General features: G+C 45.2%; 2 protein-coding genes across 7 annotated transcripts in view; one reads left to right on the forward strand and one right to left on the reverse strand.

The window, feature by feature from the left end:
• Positions 1-2,951: 2,951 nt before the first annotated feature.
• On the forward strand, positions 2,952-4,637 carry GJA10 (gap junction protein, alpha 10, 62kDa). Its single transcript, XM_014544468.1, is given in 8 exon segments — positions 2,952-3,208; positions 3,210-3,393; positions 3,396-3,462; positions 3,464-3,591; positions 3,594-3,839; positions 3,842-4,183; positions 4,186-4,389; positions 4,392-4,637. Coding segments are annotated over 8 exon segments (1,557 nt in total). The 5' UTR covers positions 2,952-3,007; the 3' UTR covers positions 4,577-4,637.
• A 2,962-nt stretch (positions 4,638-7,599) lies between these two features.
• The window catches only part of BACH2 (BTB and CNC homology 1, basic leucine zipper transcription factor 2), a 335,186-nt gene continuing 328,784 nt past the window's right edge, over positions 7,600-14,001 (reverse strand). For 3 of the 6 annotated variants that reach the window (XM_014544479.1, XM_014544480.1, XM_014544481.1), the window contains one exon: positions 12,370-13,607. In XM_014544479.1, the coding sequence (XP_014399965.1) occupies positions 13,125-13,607 (483 nt within the window). In that variant the 3' untranslated portion in view covers positions 12,370-13,124. Of the gene's footprint in view, positions 13,608-14,001 lie in introns of all 6 variants that reach the window. The other 3 variants (XM_005872093.2, XM_014544478.1, XM_005872092.2) reach the window with 2 other exon arrangements.

The raw sequence follows: 14,001 nt of genomic DNA on the forward strand, positions 1-14,001 counted from the left end.
TGATTTTATTTTACTCAGTGATATAGTCTTACATTGCATCTGAAGATCAATTGATTTGGAGAGACTTGGCGTCTTTATGGATAGTAATTGAGTTCTGAATCCCTGAGTATAGTATATCCTACCATTAATTTATTTAAACAGTGGTGTGTGTGTGTGTATACTTGGCACTGTCAACTGTTCTCTCCTGGAAACTGCCCTGCTTTGGTTTCAGTGACACGACCCTCATGTTTTCCCCTTTTTTCTCTGCTATTTTTCTTTCTTGTCCCCAAGTGATCTCATCTACCTATTCAATGATTATTCACAAATGCTTAAATTTTTATCTCTAGTTTGTATCTTTTTATTGTTGTTCTCTAGACTCAAATGCTTTCTGGACATCTCTACTTAAAAATTTTTATTTTACAATTATAGTTGACATTGAATATTATTTTATATTGGAGGCCTGGTGCATGAATTCATGCACATGTGGGGTCCGGCCGGCCTGCCCTGATGGGGGCCTATTGGGCTGGGCCGGCTGGAGGTAGGGGCTGTGGGCAGTTGGCTGGCCAGCTCTGCCCCCAATCTGGGTGTTGGGGGCCGATCGGGGGCTGGGCCGGCCAGAGAGGGTGTGGTGCCTGATCAGGGCCTGGATCAGACTGGTTGGCTGCCGCAGTGTGTGTCATAGCCACTGGTCGTTCCAGTTGTTCTGGTTGTTCCGCTGTTCTGGTCACTGGGCTTTTATATATAGATAGATAGATTAGTCTCAGGTATACAGCATAGTGGTTAGACAATCATAATTCACAAAGTGCTCCCCCCCACCCCGATATTTCAGGTACCCAACTGGTACCATCCATACTTATTACAATATTATTATCTATATTCCATATGCTGTACTTTACATCCCCATGGCTATTTTATAACTGCCAATCTGTACTTCTCAATCCCTTCACCTTTTTCACTCAGTCTTCCAACTTCCCTCCCCTCTGGCAGCCATCTGTTTGTTCTCTGTATCTGAGTCTGTTTCTGTTTTGTTTTTTTTAGATTCTGCATATAAGTGAAATCATATGGTATTTGTCTTTCTCTATCTGACTTCTTTTAGCATAATGCCCTCTAGGTCTATCCCCGCTGCACAAATGGTAAGGTTTCATCCTTTTTTATGGATGTGCCCACTCTGCCATTCAGTTTTGTTGGGGAAAAAAATCTATATATTTTTCCAATTATAACTTCTGCCATTGCTGTACTTAAAAAGCCTTCCTCTACTTCAAGATTGTAAAACATATTCTTTTACATTTTATTTTAATACTTTCAGAGTTTACCTTTTTAGATTTAATACTTTAGTCCATCTGGAATTTATACTGGGTAGGGAAAAAGCAGGTTTACAGTGTGGGTACATAAAAGTTATTCTTGTATTATTATTTACTAACTACTAGTGACCCGGAGCATTAAATTGCATGGCCCTACCCACCCATGCACACCATGCCCACCTGCCTGCCGCACCGCCTTGATACCCTAACCTCTCCACCCAGAACTCAAGTGCACCTGGCCCCGCCCCTGACCCCTCTGGCCTTCTCTGGTCGCTTTAAGCCCCTCCCTTGGTCCCACGAGTCACCTCGGGCTGGTCCCACCTCCTCCGGGTGCCTCCCCGCTTCTGTCCCATCTCTGGAGCAATGCGGTAGCTCCACTCCTACACTCATGCAGCCTCCTGCTGAACAGTTGTTACAGCATGAGGGCATCACGACCATTAGCATATTAGCTCTTTATTATATAGGATTGTATTATTTTCTATACAAACAAATGTAGAGCTACTTTTGCCCCACCCTGTATTTGTGTTTGGAGATAAGTAGGGAAAATATAACAATTTAATGTTTTTTTCTTGTATTTTTGAGTTGATATTTGCTTTTTTACACTATTGGTTCATTTTATATGTTAGTGGGAGTCCTTAGTGACTAAGTACTGTGAGGGCTGGACCAGGCATGTCTGGTTCATTGTTGAATTTCCTGGCATCTACTAGGTGCTAGAAAGATTTTGGTAAATATTGAAGGAATGAATTATGGAAAGAGAAAATTCTTTCATTATTTGTTTTAACCTAATAACACTTTCCTGCTTTTTCTCCATATATTTCACATTAGGAAGTCTTCCACATCTTAGAAGATTTTAATGTACCAAGTATTTTAGCCTCACTGAACCTTGAAAAACATTAAATTTTTCAGTGTGAACCAAATAACCTACTCATGTCAGCTATGTTTCCATTTTTTTCCAGGTCTCAAGTTTGCTAGAGCAGTTTATATTCACTTTTCCTCTAAGTTAGCAAAGCTTCCATGAAAACATGTAATCATATGTCTTATTGCTTATTGTTTCTGTGTCTTCTTAATCTTTACTGCTATTCTGTGCCAGTATCTGAGGGTTTATTTGGCTGATTTCTGTTTTCCTCATTTGTACTTTTAGTCTTGAGTGGGAGCCATGGATAATATATAACGAGGACCTTTGTTTTTCTGCTGATGATTATTCCTGTGAGAGGAACCGAGTTTTAAAGTGAAAAGACAATTCAGCCCACTGTTATTTATTGATACCTTCTGTGTGCAAAGACCAAAATGCTACAACCATCACACAACTCATGTTAGGTACAGTGCCACAGTAAGAGTTATTTAAGATCATGTAGGATGTATGGTAAATGGGGCATCTCAGATGGTAGAAAAATGAGTAAAATTGTGGAATAGACGGCATTGTATAAACATGAGGGCCAATGCATATGTCAGAATGACAGTCAACTTTGTGTGGGAGAGAACAGGATAGGAAGGATATTGGATCAGATTGTGGAGGGTCGTTAGTGTTTTTTCAAAATTGGATATTCCCTGGAACCATCCTATTTCATCAAGCATGGTCCATAAATATTAGGGCTGGGAAACCATTCACAGTTTTACTGGCATGAAAAAACAATCTGCTGTTTTAATGAGCCTGAGTCTTTATACATTACATCCAGGGGTGCTATTAACCTCCGTGTTCTCTATATTTCAGGCATTAGTCTCTTACCATGGGGGATTGGAACTCATTGGGTGACATTCTAGAGGAAGTTCACTCCCACTCAACCATCATGGGGAAAATCTGGCTGACCATCCTCTTCATTTTCCGAATGCTGCTACTTGGTGTGGCTGCTGAAGATGTTGGGGATGATGAACAGTCAGCCTTTGCCTGCAACACCCAGCAGCCAGGTTGCAACAATATCTGTTATGATTGATGCATTCCCTATCTCTTTGACCAGATTCTGGGTTTTACTGATCATCTTCGTATCTTCTCCCTTTCTGGTGTATATGGGCCATGTCCTTTATCGACTCAGGGCCTTTGAAAAGGAGAGGCAGAGGAAAAAGTCACACCTTAGAACCCACATGGAGAATCTAGGGCTGGAATTGGAGGAGCAACAAAGGATAGAGAACTGAGGAGGTTACAAGAGCAGAAGAGGATCCATAAAGTCCCTCCGAAAGGATGTCTACCGCATACTTGTCTTACACATCTTGATCAGACATGTACTGGAAGTAGGGTTTATGGTAGGCCAGTATATTCTCTATGGGTTTCAAATACACTCCCTCTACAAATACACTCAACCTCCATGCCCCAGTGTAGCGATTGCCTTGTATCCAGGCCCACAGAGAAGACCATTTTCATGCTCTTTGTGCACAGCATTGCAGCCATCTCTTTGCTCCTTAATGTACTGGAAATATTCCATCTGGGAATCAGGAAAATCAGGAGGGCACTTTCTGAGAAGTCAGGCAATGAGGGCATTGACGATGAAAGGGCCCCTCCATTTCATTTGAGAAAATATTCAGTGCCTCAGCAATATATGATTTGCTCCCCCTTGTATGAAAGAATCTACTTCAAGCCAACAATCAGCAACAAGTCATCCAAGTCAGTGTGCCGAAGTCTAAAGCCTTGTGGCAAATCCCACAACCCAAGCCACTTGAGGTAGATCCTTGTGATAGTGAAAAGGACTGGGCTGAGAAGGGTCAGCACAGCGGACAGCTCCACGTCCACAACCCACGTCCCTGGGATGACTGTGCTAGAATTCAGCACCCGGGACAGCAACCTGACCATTCTTCCTTTGGCCTACAGAATACCATGTCCCAGTACTGGCTAGGCACAATGATGCCTTCTAGACATTGTCCATCCTATGCAATAGGAACCTGGGAACAGTCCCAGGACTGGCAACGCGCAGGGAGCCTCTCACAGGTTTGCACAGTCACTGCAGAGGCAGCGATGGCAGCGTGAGAGAGAGTGGAGTCTGGATAGACAGATCTCGCTCAGGCAGTCGCAAAGGCAGCTTTCTGTCCAGGCTGCTATCTGAAAAGGGACAGCTACACAGTGACTCAGCTAGCTTCAGTTCTCGGACTAGCTTGTGCTTTCTGCATCAGTAAAACAGCCCCTTGCTCTACCTTCAGCCAATGGGCACAGAACATCAATGGTAAGTAAAGACAGACTGACTGATCAAGGAACTATTACAAGAAGAGTTCCATTTTGGCCCCTTCTAAGCCTTCCATTTCTGTCTCCATGGTGTGTATATGTCTGTGTTGAGAGAGAGGGAGAGGAGGAAGGGGAGGTTAATTTATAGAGAGTTAAATTCATTCATTCAAGAAATTCAACTCATGAAATAAACTTAATTGAAAACTTTATATCCATCTGACTTTTAGGTGCTGGGTGTGTAAATGGATAAAATACCATCTCTGCCATAAAAGGGAAAGTTAGGTAAACATGTAAATGTGATAATGTGTAAGGTGCATGATATGGAGGTGGGCAAAGGAGGGAGTGGTCACTTCTTTATGGACCGGTCAGGAAAAGCTTCATAGTTTTTACTTTTCAATTGCAGTTGACATTCAAGATTATATTAGTTTCAGGTGAACAGTGCAGTTATTAGATAAGCATTTATATAACTTACAAAGTGGTTATCCCCAATAAGTCTGGTACTTACGTGGCACCGTGCCAAGTTATTACAATATTATTGATTAGATTCCTTAGGTTGTACTTTACATTTGCAACTATTTTGTAACTGCTAATTGTACTTTTTAATTCTTTCATCTTTTCACCCAGCCTCCATTCTCCTTCCACCTGGCCACCCTGTCTGTTCTCTGTATCTATACATTTTTTTCTGTTTTGTTTGTTCACTTATTGTTTTTTAGATTCCACATATAAGTGAAATATGCTATTTGTCTTTCTCTGACTTATTTCACTTATAATTCCTCTAGGTTCATCCATGGTTGTCACAAATGGTAAGATTTCACTCTGTATTATGACTGAGTAATATTCTATTGTATATCTGTACCGCATCTTCTAAAGCTTCATAGTTGAAGTGTCTTTTGAACTGTGTCGTCATAGATGTGAGTTTTCCAGGCCTAGGAGAACTGGGGTCCATGGAAGAGGCCATCCCAGTAGAGGGCACACACAGCACAAAGGGAGAGGTGTGACAGCAAGGCTCTCTGGGGAGTCACGTTTGGTGGAGCACAGACTGGAAGGAGGGCTGTGGAGAGAGGGAAGGCTGGAGAAGGGAGCATGGAGGCCTTGAAGGGTGGCAATGGAGAACTCAAAGGGGACGTGGAGCAGAGGAGTGACTGAGTCAGAGTCACTTTAGAAAGCTCTTTCTGCCACAGTGTGGAAAACGGACCAGAGGAGGGGTTGTTCGTAACCTTGAGGTGCCCTTGTCTCACGCCATTGTTTTCATAGCTCTGGCATTTAAAAGTCATATACAAATATTTGGGGATATATCTCACAAAGACTAAAATCAATATCATATCGATTTTAATTCTGTTCTCTGAACAGCCACTGTGGAATAAACATTCCCTGACCATTGTAAGACATAATGGATATTTATTGTAGATTCTTTTCAATTCTGGAAAAAAGAATGACATTTGCTTTACCCACTGCTCCAAACTGCTTTTGTTCATTAAACAACTCTTCCAGGTTTAGAGGTGGAACTTCGCCGTTAAGCTCACTTGGTTGAGCTCACACACTTGGTTTTTCCTTTCTTTCTTTGTGTTAATAGTGATTGAATCCCTCTAACCTAGTTTCATATCTCCTATGAATTTAGAGATTATTATTATTTTTTTTTACTGCATTAAAGCCATACCTCGAGAAGGAATCATCCTACCTAGATTTCTCCTAAAATGCTTCTCTCAAACTGATACTCATTTCTTGCCAGTGACCAGTCATCTACCTAGGAGACTGTGGGGAGCCTTCACGGCCATGGCATACTCATACCGGCTCAGCCTGGTTCAGTGACCCTGAGTGGGGGCGATGAAAGGCTTAGAAAAGACAGACAAGAGAATGAAAACTGGGTCTCGGTGGGACGCTGCCCCTCTGATGGACAGCGCCAGTCCCCACAAGCCGTGTCTTTATTTTATAGCAGATGCCACGAGGCAAAGTAAGGGCATGATCAAGTTGTTTACATCATTCTCCTGGGTTTCAACCCTACTCAACTACATGCACCTGAACTCTATCACACAGGCATGTGGGGCCACGTGTTCGGACCATAGGCTCAAGCATACAACTACAGCTGTTGGCTTTAATTGTGCTGGGAAGGCTCTGCCCTCCAAGCTGAGACTTGCACGTGGCCACGAGAGGACTGTGCCTTCTCATCAGTCCAAGGCTTGAACCTGTCCAAAACACTGTAGCGGCTCCTCATAGGAGACTGTGTTAGGTATCAATGCATGGGTGCTCAGGACCCTCTGCCGAACCACAGCAGGGTTCTCAACTCTGGCTACAAGTTACAGTCATCTGGGAGCTTTACTTTTTTTCATGCCCAGGACTCATCCGATTCTTTTTTTTTTTCATCCGATCCTAATTAAACCAGAATCTCTGGGGATGGGATGCAAACCCCATAATATGTTCCCTGGAGGCCCCCCATGACTCAGTAGGGTGCCTCGGAGATGCATTAGGGAGCATAATTCAGCAATTTTTAACTTCAGTTTCCCATCTGGTGGGTGCGGTCCGGCCATGCACTTCTTGAAGCCCAGACCTGGGTAGCAGGGTGCTCTCTCCAGACATCCTGTGAACAAAACATCCTTTACAGCCTCACTGACAGCTCAGCCAAATGGCTTCTGTGTCCACTGTTCCTCACCGTCTGGCCTGCCTGCCACTCAGTATCTCGGTTTCCCTTGACATCAAACTCCAAGACTGAACTATCAAATAGGCTTTTCTCGCTCAATTGTATTTACTCCCTAACCAGAATTCTAAATTCCTTGCCCTGCCCCTCCTTGTATCTTGGTGTTGATTTCTTTTCTCTGTTTACTTTCATTTACCTTTTGGTTTGAGATAATTGCAGGTTCACGTCATTGTAAGAAACACCACCCTCCCCATAGCTCCCCCCAGTGGTGACATTTTGCATAGGCGACAGCACCAAACCCAAACCAGGAAATTGGGTTTAATGTCTTTCATCTGCTCTCATAGGCACTAGGGGTTTTGAAAATTCAGAGTCGAGGAATCACTTTGGCATGATCACATTTTTAGACTTCTGATCAGATCAGTCAGGTAACAGGTAAGGGTACGAACTAGAGGAAGAGACATGGCTTCTCTGGCAGCAGAGATTTCCTCAGGCCACCAGCTGTGTCATCTGTAACAGGGATCCGAGGCAGAGAAAATCAGTTTACAATGCATAATGATATGTCTTTATTTCATCAACAGAAATGGTGTCTAGACAAAATTTAGTTAACACTAGCAATTCAATTGAGTGAAATTTTTTTTTTTGCACAATAGTGTATTTACAATGAGTAAATGAAGTTTCAATTCATTAGTTCATAGCAACGCTTTCCCCCCCAAAAAAGGTAAAAATTCTTAGTTACAGAGAATAAGCATCAACAGCCGTTTTCATCTTTACAATAAAAACCACAAGAAAAACCACAATCACTTAGAAAGTAAAAGACAAGCCTAAGAACTAGTATAATAAACTGATGCACTGAATTAAGTTACATTAATCGCATAGAATCTGTGTAAAAAGTATGTAGAAAAACACCTGATGTAACCTGTTACAGTCGTTGACCAGTTATGAGAGGTACAGAGGGTTATACAGGTAGATATGTGTGAAAACTGTCCGTATTGTTCGACCTGGGGAGGAGGAGAGGCGGGGCTGCGGCCCCTTGCATACACTGAGAAGACCCTGTTTTGAATATGGCCTCTGGAGTTTGTAAGGCATGTATTAGAGGTGCACTTGCATCCGACTGGTTCTGGAACAAATTCTCACAGGCCCTCTTGGCCTCCCAAGCAAAGGTGGGTGCTTGCCCGGAATGGCTCACGGTGTCTAACCAGCACCCAAAGCTCCCAAGTGCATCTGGAATCTTCCTGATTACTCGCTAGAAGTGGCAGGTCTTCTACGTCCCAGTGTGCATGGGCACCCCAGCATTCACACATGCAAAGTGCACTGTGGGGACTCGAGCGGAGGTCACCCCTCTGCCTCCAGACATGTTTCGGTAGAAGACTAAGCATCAGTCTGTAGGAAAACCCCACTGTGTCCAAGCCCTTTCCCCTTTCCTGATACACGGGAGCATTTGGCACTGAATGCCAGTCCACCTGAAATGAATGGTCTGGGTGCACTTCTGCTTCTAAGGAGCCATGGTTTCCTCTGAGGTCAATAACCTGGAATGAATGTGAGAGTCAGAGCTGTCTGTCCATTGCTTGATACTGAAATGCGCACACCACGCCACGCCATGAAATCATCTCCATATTACAATGAAAACACACTGATAGCCATTTGATATAAATATTACCTCCCAGGGTGGAGTGTAGGAAAATACTATACATTTAACTTTTCTTTGCAAGAAATGTTTTTGCACCGTCAGTTGAATAATTTATCCTTAATCTGCCACAATAGTTATTTTCTATGTACAAATACTATTTGCACATATTTGTGTGCAAATATTTTCTATTCTGCAGCATCCGTCTTTGATGCTTGGGTCATGAGATGGCTTGGGCAGTGTTAGAAACACACAGCTTTAACACAGAATGCCTCCCCACGGCCACCCAGGGCCCTGCGCTGTGGACTGACCTGCCAGAAACTGAACCTACAACAAAATCCTCAATTTGGGCAAGAAACACTAACTCATGATCCAGTGAACAGCTTTATTCTTTAAAAACACACACACACACTATGTTCTTTAGTCTATTTACAGTGATGAGGAAAAAACTTGATTCTTGCTTCCTTCTAGATCTGACTCCTCCACACTAAGCGATAGTGGAGCCGTTTGAAGTCCTTTCCTATGCAGCTCCCAGTTTAAATGGGGTGTGATGGATAGACCTAGGGAGCCAAGAAGGGCTTTGAGAGAGCCTGGCAGGCTTCTGCTCATGTTCAGAGGATTATGCTGCTCCACAGTGGATCAGCTCACAGGGCAGGACTTGGTGGTTTCTTAAACGGCTTATCGTTTTTACACTTTTGTTTGTTTCTTCTTCTTGAATGGCCATCATAAAGTATTAAAGGAGAAAGTGTAGGTGTGGACCTCTTGGCAATAGCACTGAACGTCACACCGCCCACCCGACCTTGAGCCGTCCTCCCATGCAGGCCCTCACGCGGCTCCCTGCCCTCCTTTTCAAGAAGCGGCAGTTGGCCCGCTAATCAACAGCCTTTTTTTAAAGTTCCTTGGGAAAGCAAGACGAGGATTAATTCCAAAATCATAGTGCATCTTCAAAGCAGCATACCTTCAGAAAGACAGTTAATAAATTACTTGTACACTATACAAAACCACACCGTCTGCTGCAGCTCACCTCTGAGGCCGGAGTCACGGCCAGGGAACCCAGAGGGAGAAGCAGGAGGGCCTAGGAACTGCCAGCCTTTTAATTTTTTTATTTTTTGCAACTGTTTTGTTCCAGAATCAGTATGTAATAAAGTTCATTTATTCAAGGCACCCCCAGATAACGCAGAGAAACAAACACATACAGCAAAGCACTCGCCTGCCCGAAGCCTGGCCAACCTGAAGGAAGTGAGGCTGCCTGGAGACACACATAGAACAAAGGGGAGGGCGAGATTCAGGCGGCCCTTAGCTCGTCACCTCCACGGTCCCTGCCCTGACCCATCCCAGGCCCAGACACTCAGAGCCCAGCCCCTCCTGGGCTGGCGTAGGGATCCTACGAAACAGTCCACGGTGGGAGGGTCCTTTATTTTGGTAAGAAAGACCCTAAAGAACACTGTTCCTTACGGTTAACTTGCTTTTCCTTTTCCTACGAGACACAGGCTTCACTAAGGGATCCCAGGGGAAAGAACAGGCTGGTTTTAAAAATTCCACTTGAGGCAATTTGGATTCTGGTCCCCAGCTAGTCCTCCCTTTGAATGAACCAGGAAATAATCTTGACAAACACATGTTTTAGAGCAGTAACAGACATGGACATGTTGCATTGCACAAAGTTAGTCGCTGTTCATGGTGGACGGTGAACAAAATCGGAACAAGTTGTTAAAAAGAAATCGAAAGATCGTTTTTCAAGCAGTGTTTTTAACCAGTTCCTACAGCAAGGGTTTGGTTGGAGAGAGGAATAAAAGTGAGGTGGGGGCTGGTAAGAAGAGGAGGTGGATCGAGTTAGGGTGGAGAGAAAGAAAGAGAGCCCTTCCCACTGGGAGCGGCCACGGCACAGGTGTGTGCAGACCGACCCACGGGGAGAGGATGGACGGAATGCGGTCAAGACTACCAGTTGCACGTGAGCTGTTACCAGGATAAATGATGCCAACAAGGTGTTTGGACCTGGTTATGATCTGAGCAGAAAACACTCCTTTTTTGGAAAAGAGGAGGCCACTTAAAAAAGGAAACAAGAGAGTTCAAGAACAAAATACTGTTGGCTGACTCCACTGTAACACAGACTTGGGATGGATCACACGATTCACATTGACTGTAAATTCGAACTGTCACCAGCTTTCCACAAAGGCGGGCAGACCTCTTGGTGAAGCGCAAGACCTGTCTACTAGGCGGAGAAATACCAACACCCGCGATGACAGGGGCAGCTCTGGTACAGAGCTCGATGAGACAAGCATGCGCACACCACACACACACACACACACACACACACACGAGAGGAAACGAAAACCCAGAGGCAGGTTTTAAAAGTGGAGCTAGTTTAAAAGAAAAGCCTTTTTTGTGTGTTTTAATCCTACAGCATGAACCAACATATTTCTGGCATTCATACATATTCCAACGTTTAGCGCTAATATTTGTACAGAAAAAAGTTAATACTACTAAAACATGTTACTATGATTTCACTTTCGCCTACATCATATACTAATTCCCCCTTTTACATGCAGCTTTAATATTGTCCAAACAATGGCACAAATAAAGAAACAAAGTCAACCATCTAGTCCCCAGTGCCCACCACCCCATCCCCACATCAAACCCTTAGGGACTCTTCCCCTGGCCAGGCTGGGGCCCGCTGGAGAGAGGGAGCTGATTCCTCCTCCTCTGCGGCTGGTGTGGGGTCTCAGCACACTCTCCTGTAAACGTGGCCAGGGGCCCACACCCCCCCAACCCCCCAGAGCCAAGGGAAGCTGCTCTCTGTGGGTTGCAAGCCAACCAGTTTTGCAGCAAGAGAAGAAAATGATCATCAGGTGAGGGCAGGTGTGTGTGTGGTGGGGGCAGGGTCAGGGCGGGCTCCTGGCCACACCACGTCCAAAGACTCAGAATGAAATCTGCCTGGGGACAAGAGACTGGTGGAAAACCTCAGAGTTCAACTCGAAGCATTTGGAGAAGGAAGGAAGGAAGAAATGCTCTCGCCTGTGTCCGGGACAGACCTGAGGCTGTCTGACCTGCTCTCTCCGACTCTGGGTGAGCTGCACTGACCCAGGACAGCCGCGCAGAGGCAGGGCCTTGGGGCTGCAGGTCACCCCCTCGGGTGAGCTCTCCCAGGAGGCCAGTCCTGCTCAGCCGAGTCCTTCCAAGTAGCAGGTCCTGCCGCACTACACTCCCAGGGCAGGCGAGGCCGGATGAAGTGCTGAAATGAATGGGACTTACTCCCCGGGTGAGAAAGCAGGTCTGACTTATTTCTAGGAGCCAACGCCTACTATTTCGATGCACTTTCGAGTGAGATGCCCAAACTCTCTCCCCACTTAGGAATCTGAACATCCAGCATCAACTCCGAACTCTCCATCTGCATTTCGACTTTGCTTAGGAAAGGTGGGGAGGAGGTGAGATAGAAAAATATTCAAGCAGATTATTGTCGACACATCCTAGGATGAATTCATTATTTGGCAAGATTGTTTTTTTTCCCTACATAATTATCACCTGAGTGGTTTTTTAATGAGCTAAAATGTTTTACTTTTAAACTAAAAGCAAAGAATATACAGTATACTCGAGTTATACGGAAGTTACAACTTCATTTAAGAAAATAGGTTTGACCCAAAACTCAGTGCAAGTGGCAAAGTTGACCATGACTGTACAGTGTCTGCAGAAACAAACAACAAACCCACCAACTCAGATGACACCACCTGACGGTGCCAAACCCAAACCAAACAGAAAAGGCTGTCTGAAACAAAAACCTTAAAATGAAAACTTCCAACATCGAATTCTGTCCATAAATAAGTACAAAATCGAAGTTGAACCGTGAAGCAAGAGAGAAAAAAAAGAAAAAACCATGTTAACAGTTGCCAAACTAGTTCTAGCATCAGAGACAAAAGAAGAGGAATGTTGGAACCTGTCTGTCAATGAGAAATGAAGTTTCCAGTTTTAGGATGAGAAAATTGAGGCATGCAGGACTTTTGCATATGGAGAGATATATACTTCATATATATATTATATATAATATGTACAGTCTAGCTATAAAACTTTGATGTGTATAGAAGCTGTCTTCAATGAAAAAAATTGAACATTCAGAAGAAATTCCTGAGATAGGGTTTGTGACATGGGCCACTGAGAAAAAAATCCGTGGTTGGGTCCTAGAGGTGTTATAGTCTATCCCTGTTAAGATTGAAATTAACCCACAGACAGACAGTGTCACCACTGTTGTCTTTCCTTGCCGGAGCAAGGGGTAGCACCATTGTGAAGGTAACGATCACTCCTGCGTGGAGAGAGGAGGGAATACTTGGAAACAGTATTGCTGCTGAGACCGCTGTAGTGTGCACCAAATTCCTTCTCGGTTCTTCCAGACGACAGCTGGACAGCGCCACCTGGTGGGGAGGTGTGAGGACGCGGAGGCGGGCCGCGTCACTAGGTGTAATCCTTCCTGGGCTGCTCGTCCGTGGTACACTTATCAGTCATTTCCTGGCAGAAGTCCACGGTCACCGTTTGGCTCCTGGGTTCAAGAGGAGGCCCTCTCTCCGCGAAGGTTCCTGGGTCAGTGCCTTCCAGCCTCCGCGCAGAAGTACAGTTCTCGGAGGCGTTGCTGGGGGCCCAGGGGGGCCCGGGCGGCGCGGCACCCTGCTCCAAACAGCAGGGCACGGTGTCCCCAACCGCGCACGGAGGGGCGGCAAGGTTCTGCTCCACGCCCAAGGGCGCGGGGCTAATACTGGAGGCTGGAGGGAGACCCATGGGTCTGAGGACAGGGCAGTACCGATGCAGGGCCTGGACCTGCTCGGGGCTCTGGATGTCGCGGCAGACTTCCTGGGAGAGGCAGGAGAAGTTGTCCAGCAGCTCCCCCATGCACGCTTTCAGCTGGTTCCTCTCGGACAGCAGCTTCTCCTTCTCGCACACCTGGGCACGGGGAAACAAGAGACGCCCGGTCAAGCCTGCGCCGGAGGGAGGCCTTGTGGCTGGGCTCTCCAGGATCTAGAAACTCACAACAAATGCCTCCCGGGAGCCTGGACATGCACTCCTGCCAGGTCTCATCGCTGAGCTGCCCACCCACACGGGCACCGATCCCGACACCTCCCTTGTGGCAGCTCTTTGTCCCTCTCGGTGGCCTGGCCAAGTGACCAGTAAAATCACCACCAACCACAACACTTCTTTTTTAAAAGATTTTATTTTTTTTAATTATTATTTTTTAATCCTTACCCGAAGACATTTTTTCCGTTGATTTTTTTTTAGAGAGAGTGGAAGGGAGAGGGAGAGACAGAGAGGAACACAGATGTGAGGGAGCCACATTTAT

This window comes from Myotis brandtii, unplaced genomic scaffold (genome assembly GCF_000412655.1).
Source record: "Myotis brandtii unplaced genomic scaffold, ASM41265v1 scaffold365, whole genome shotgun sequence".
Classification (NCBI taxonomy): domain Eukaryota; kingdom Metazoa; phylum Chordata; class Mammalia; order Chiroptera; family Vespertilionidae; genus Myotis; species Myotis brandtii.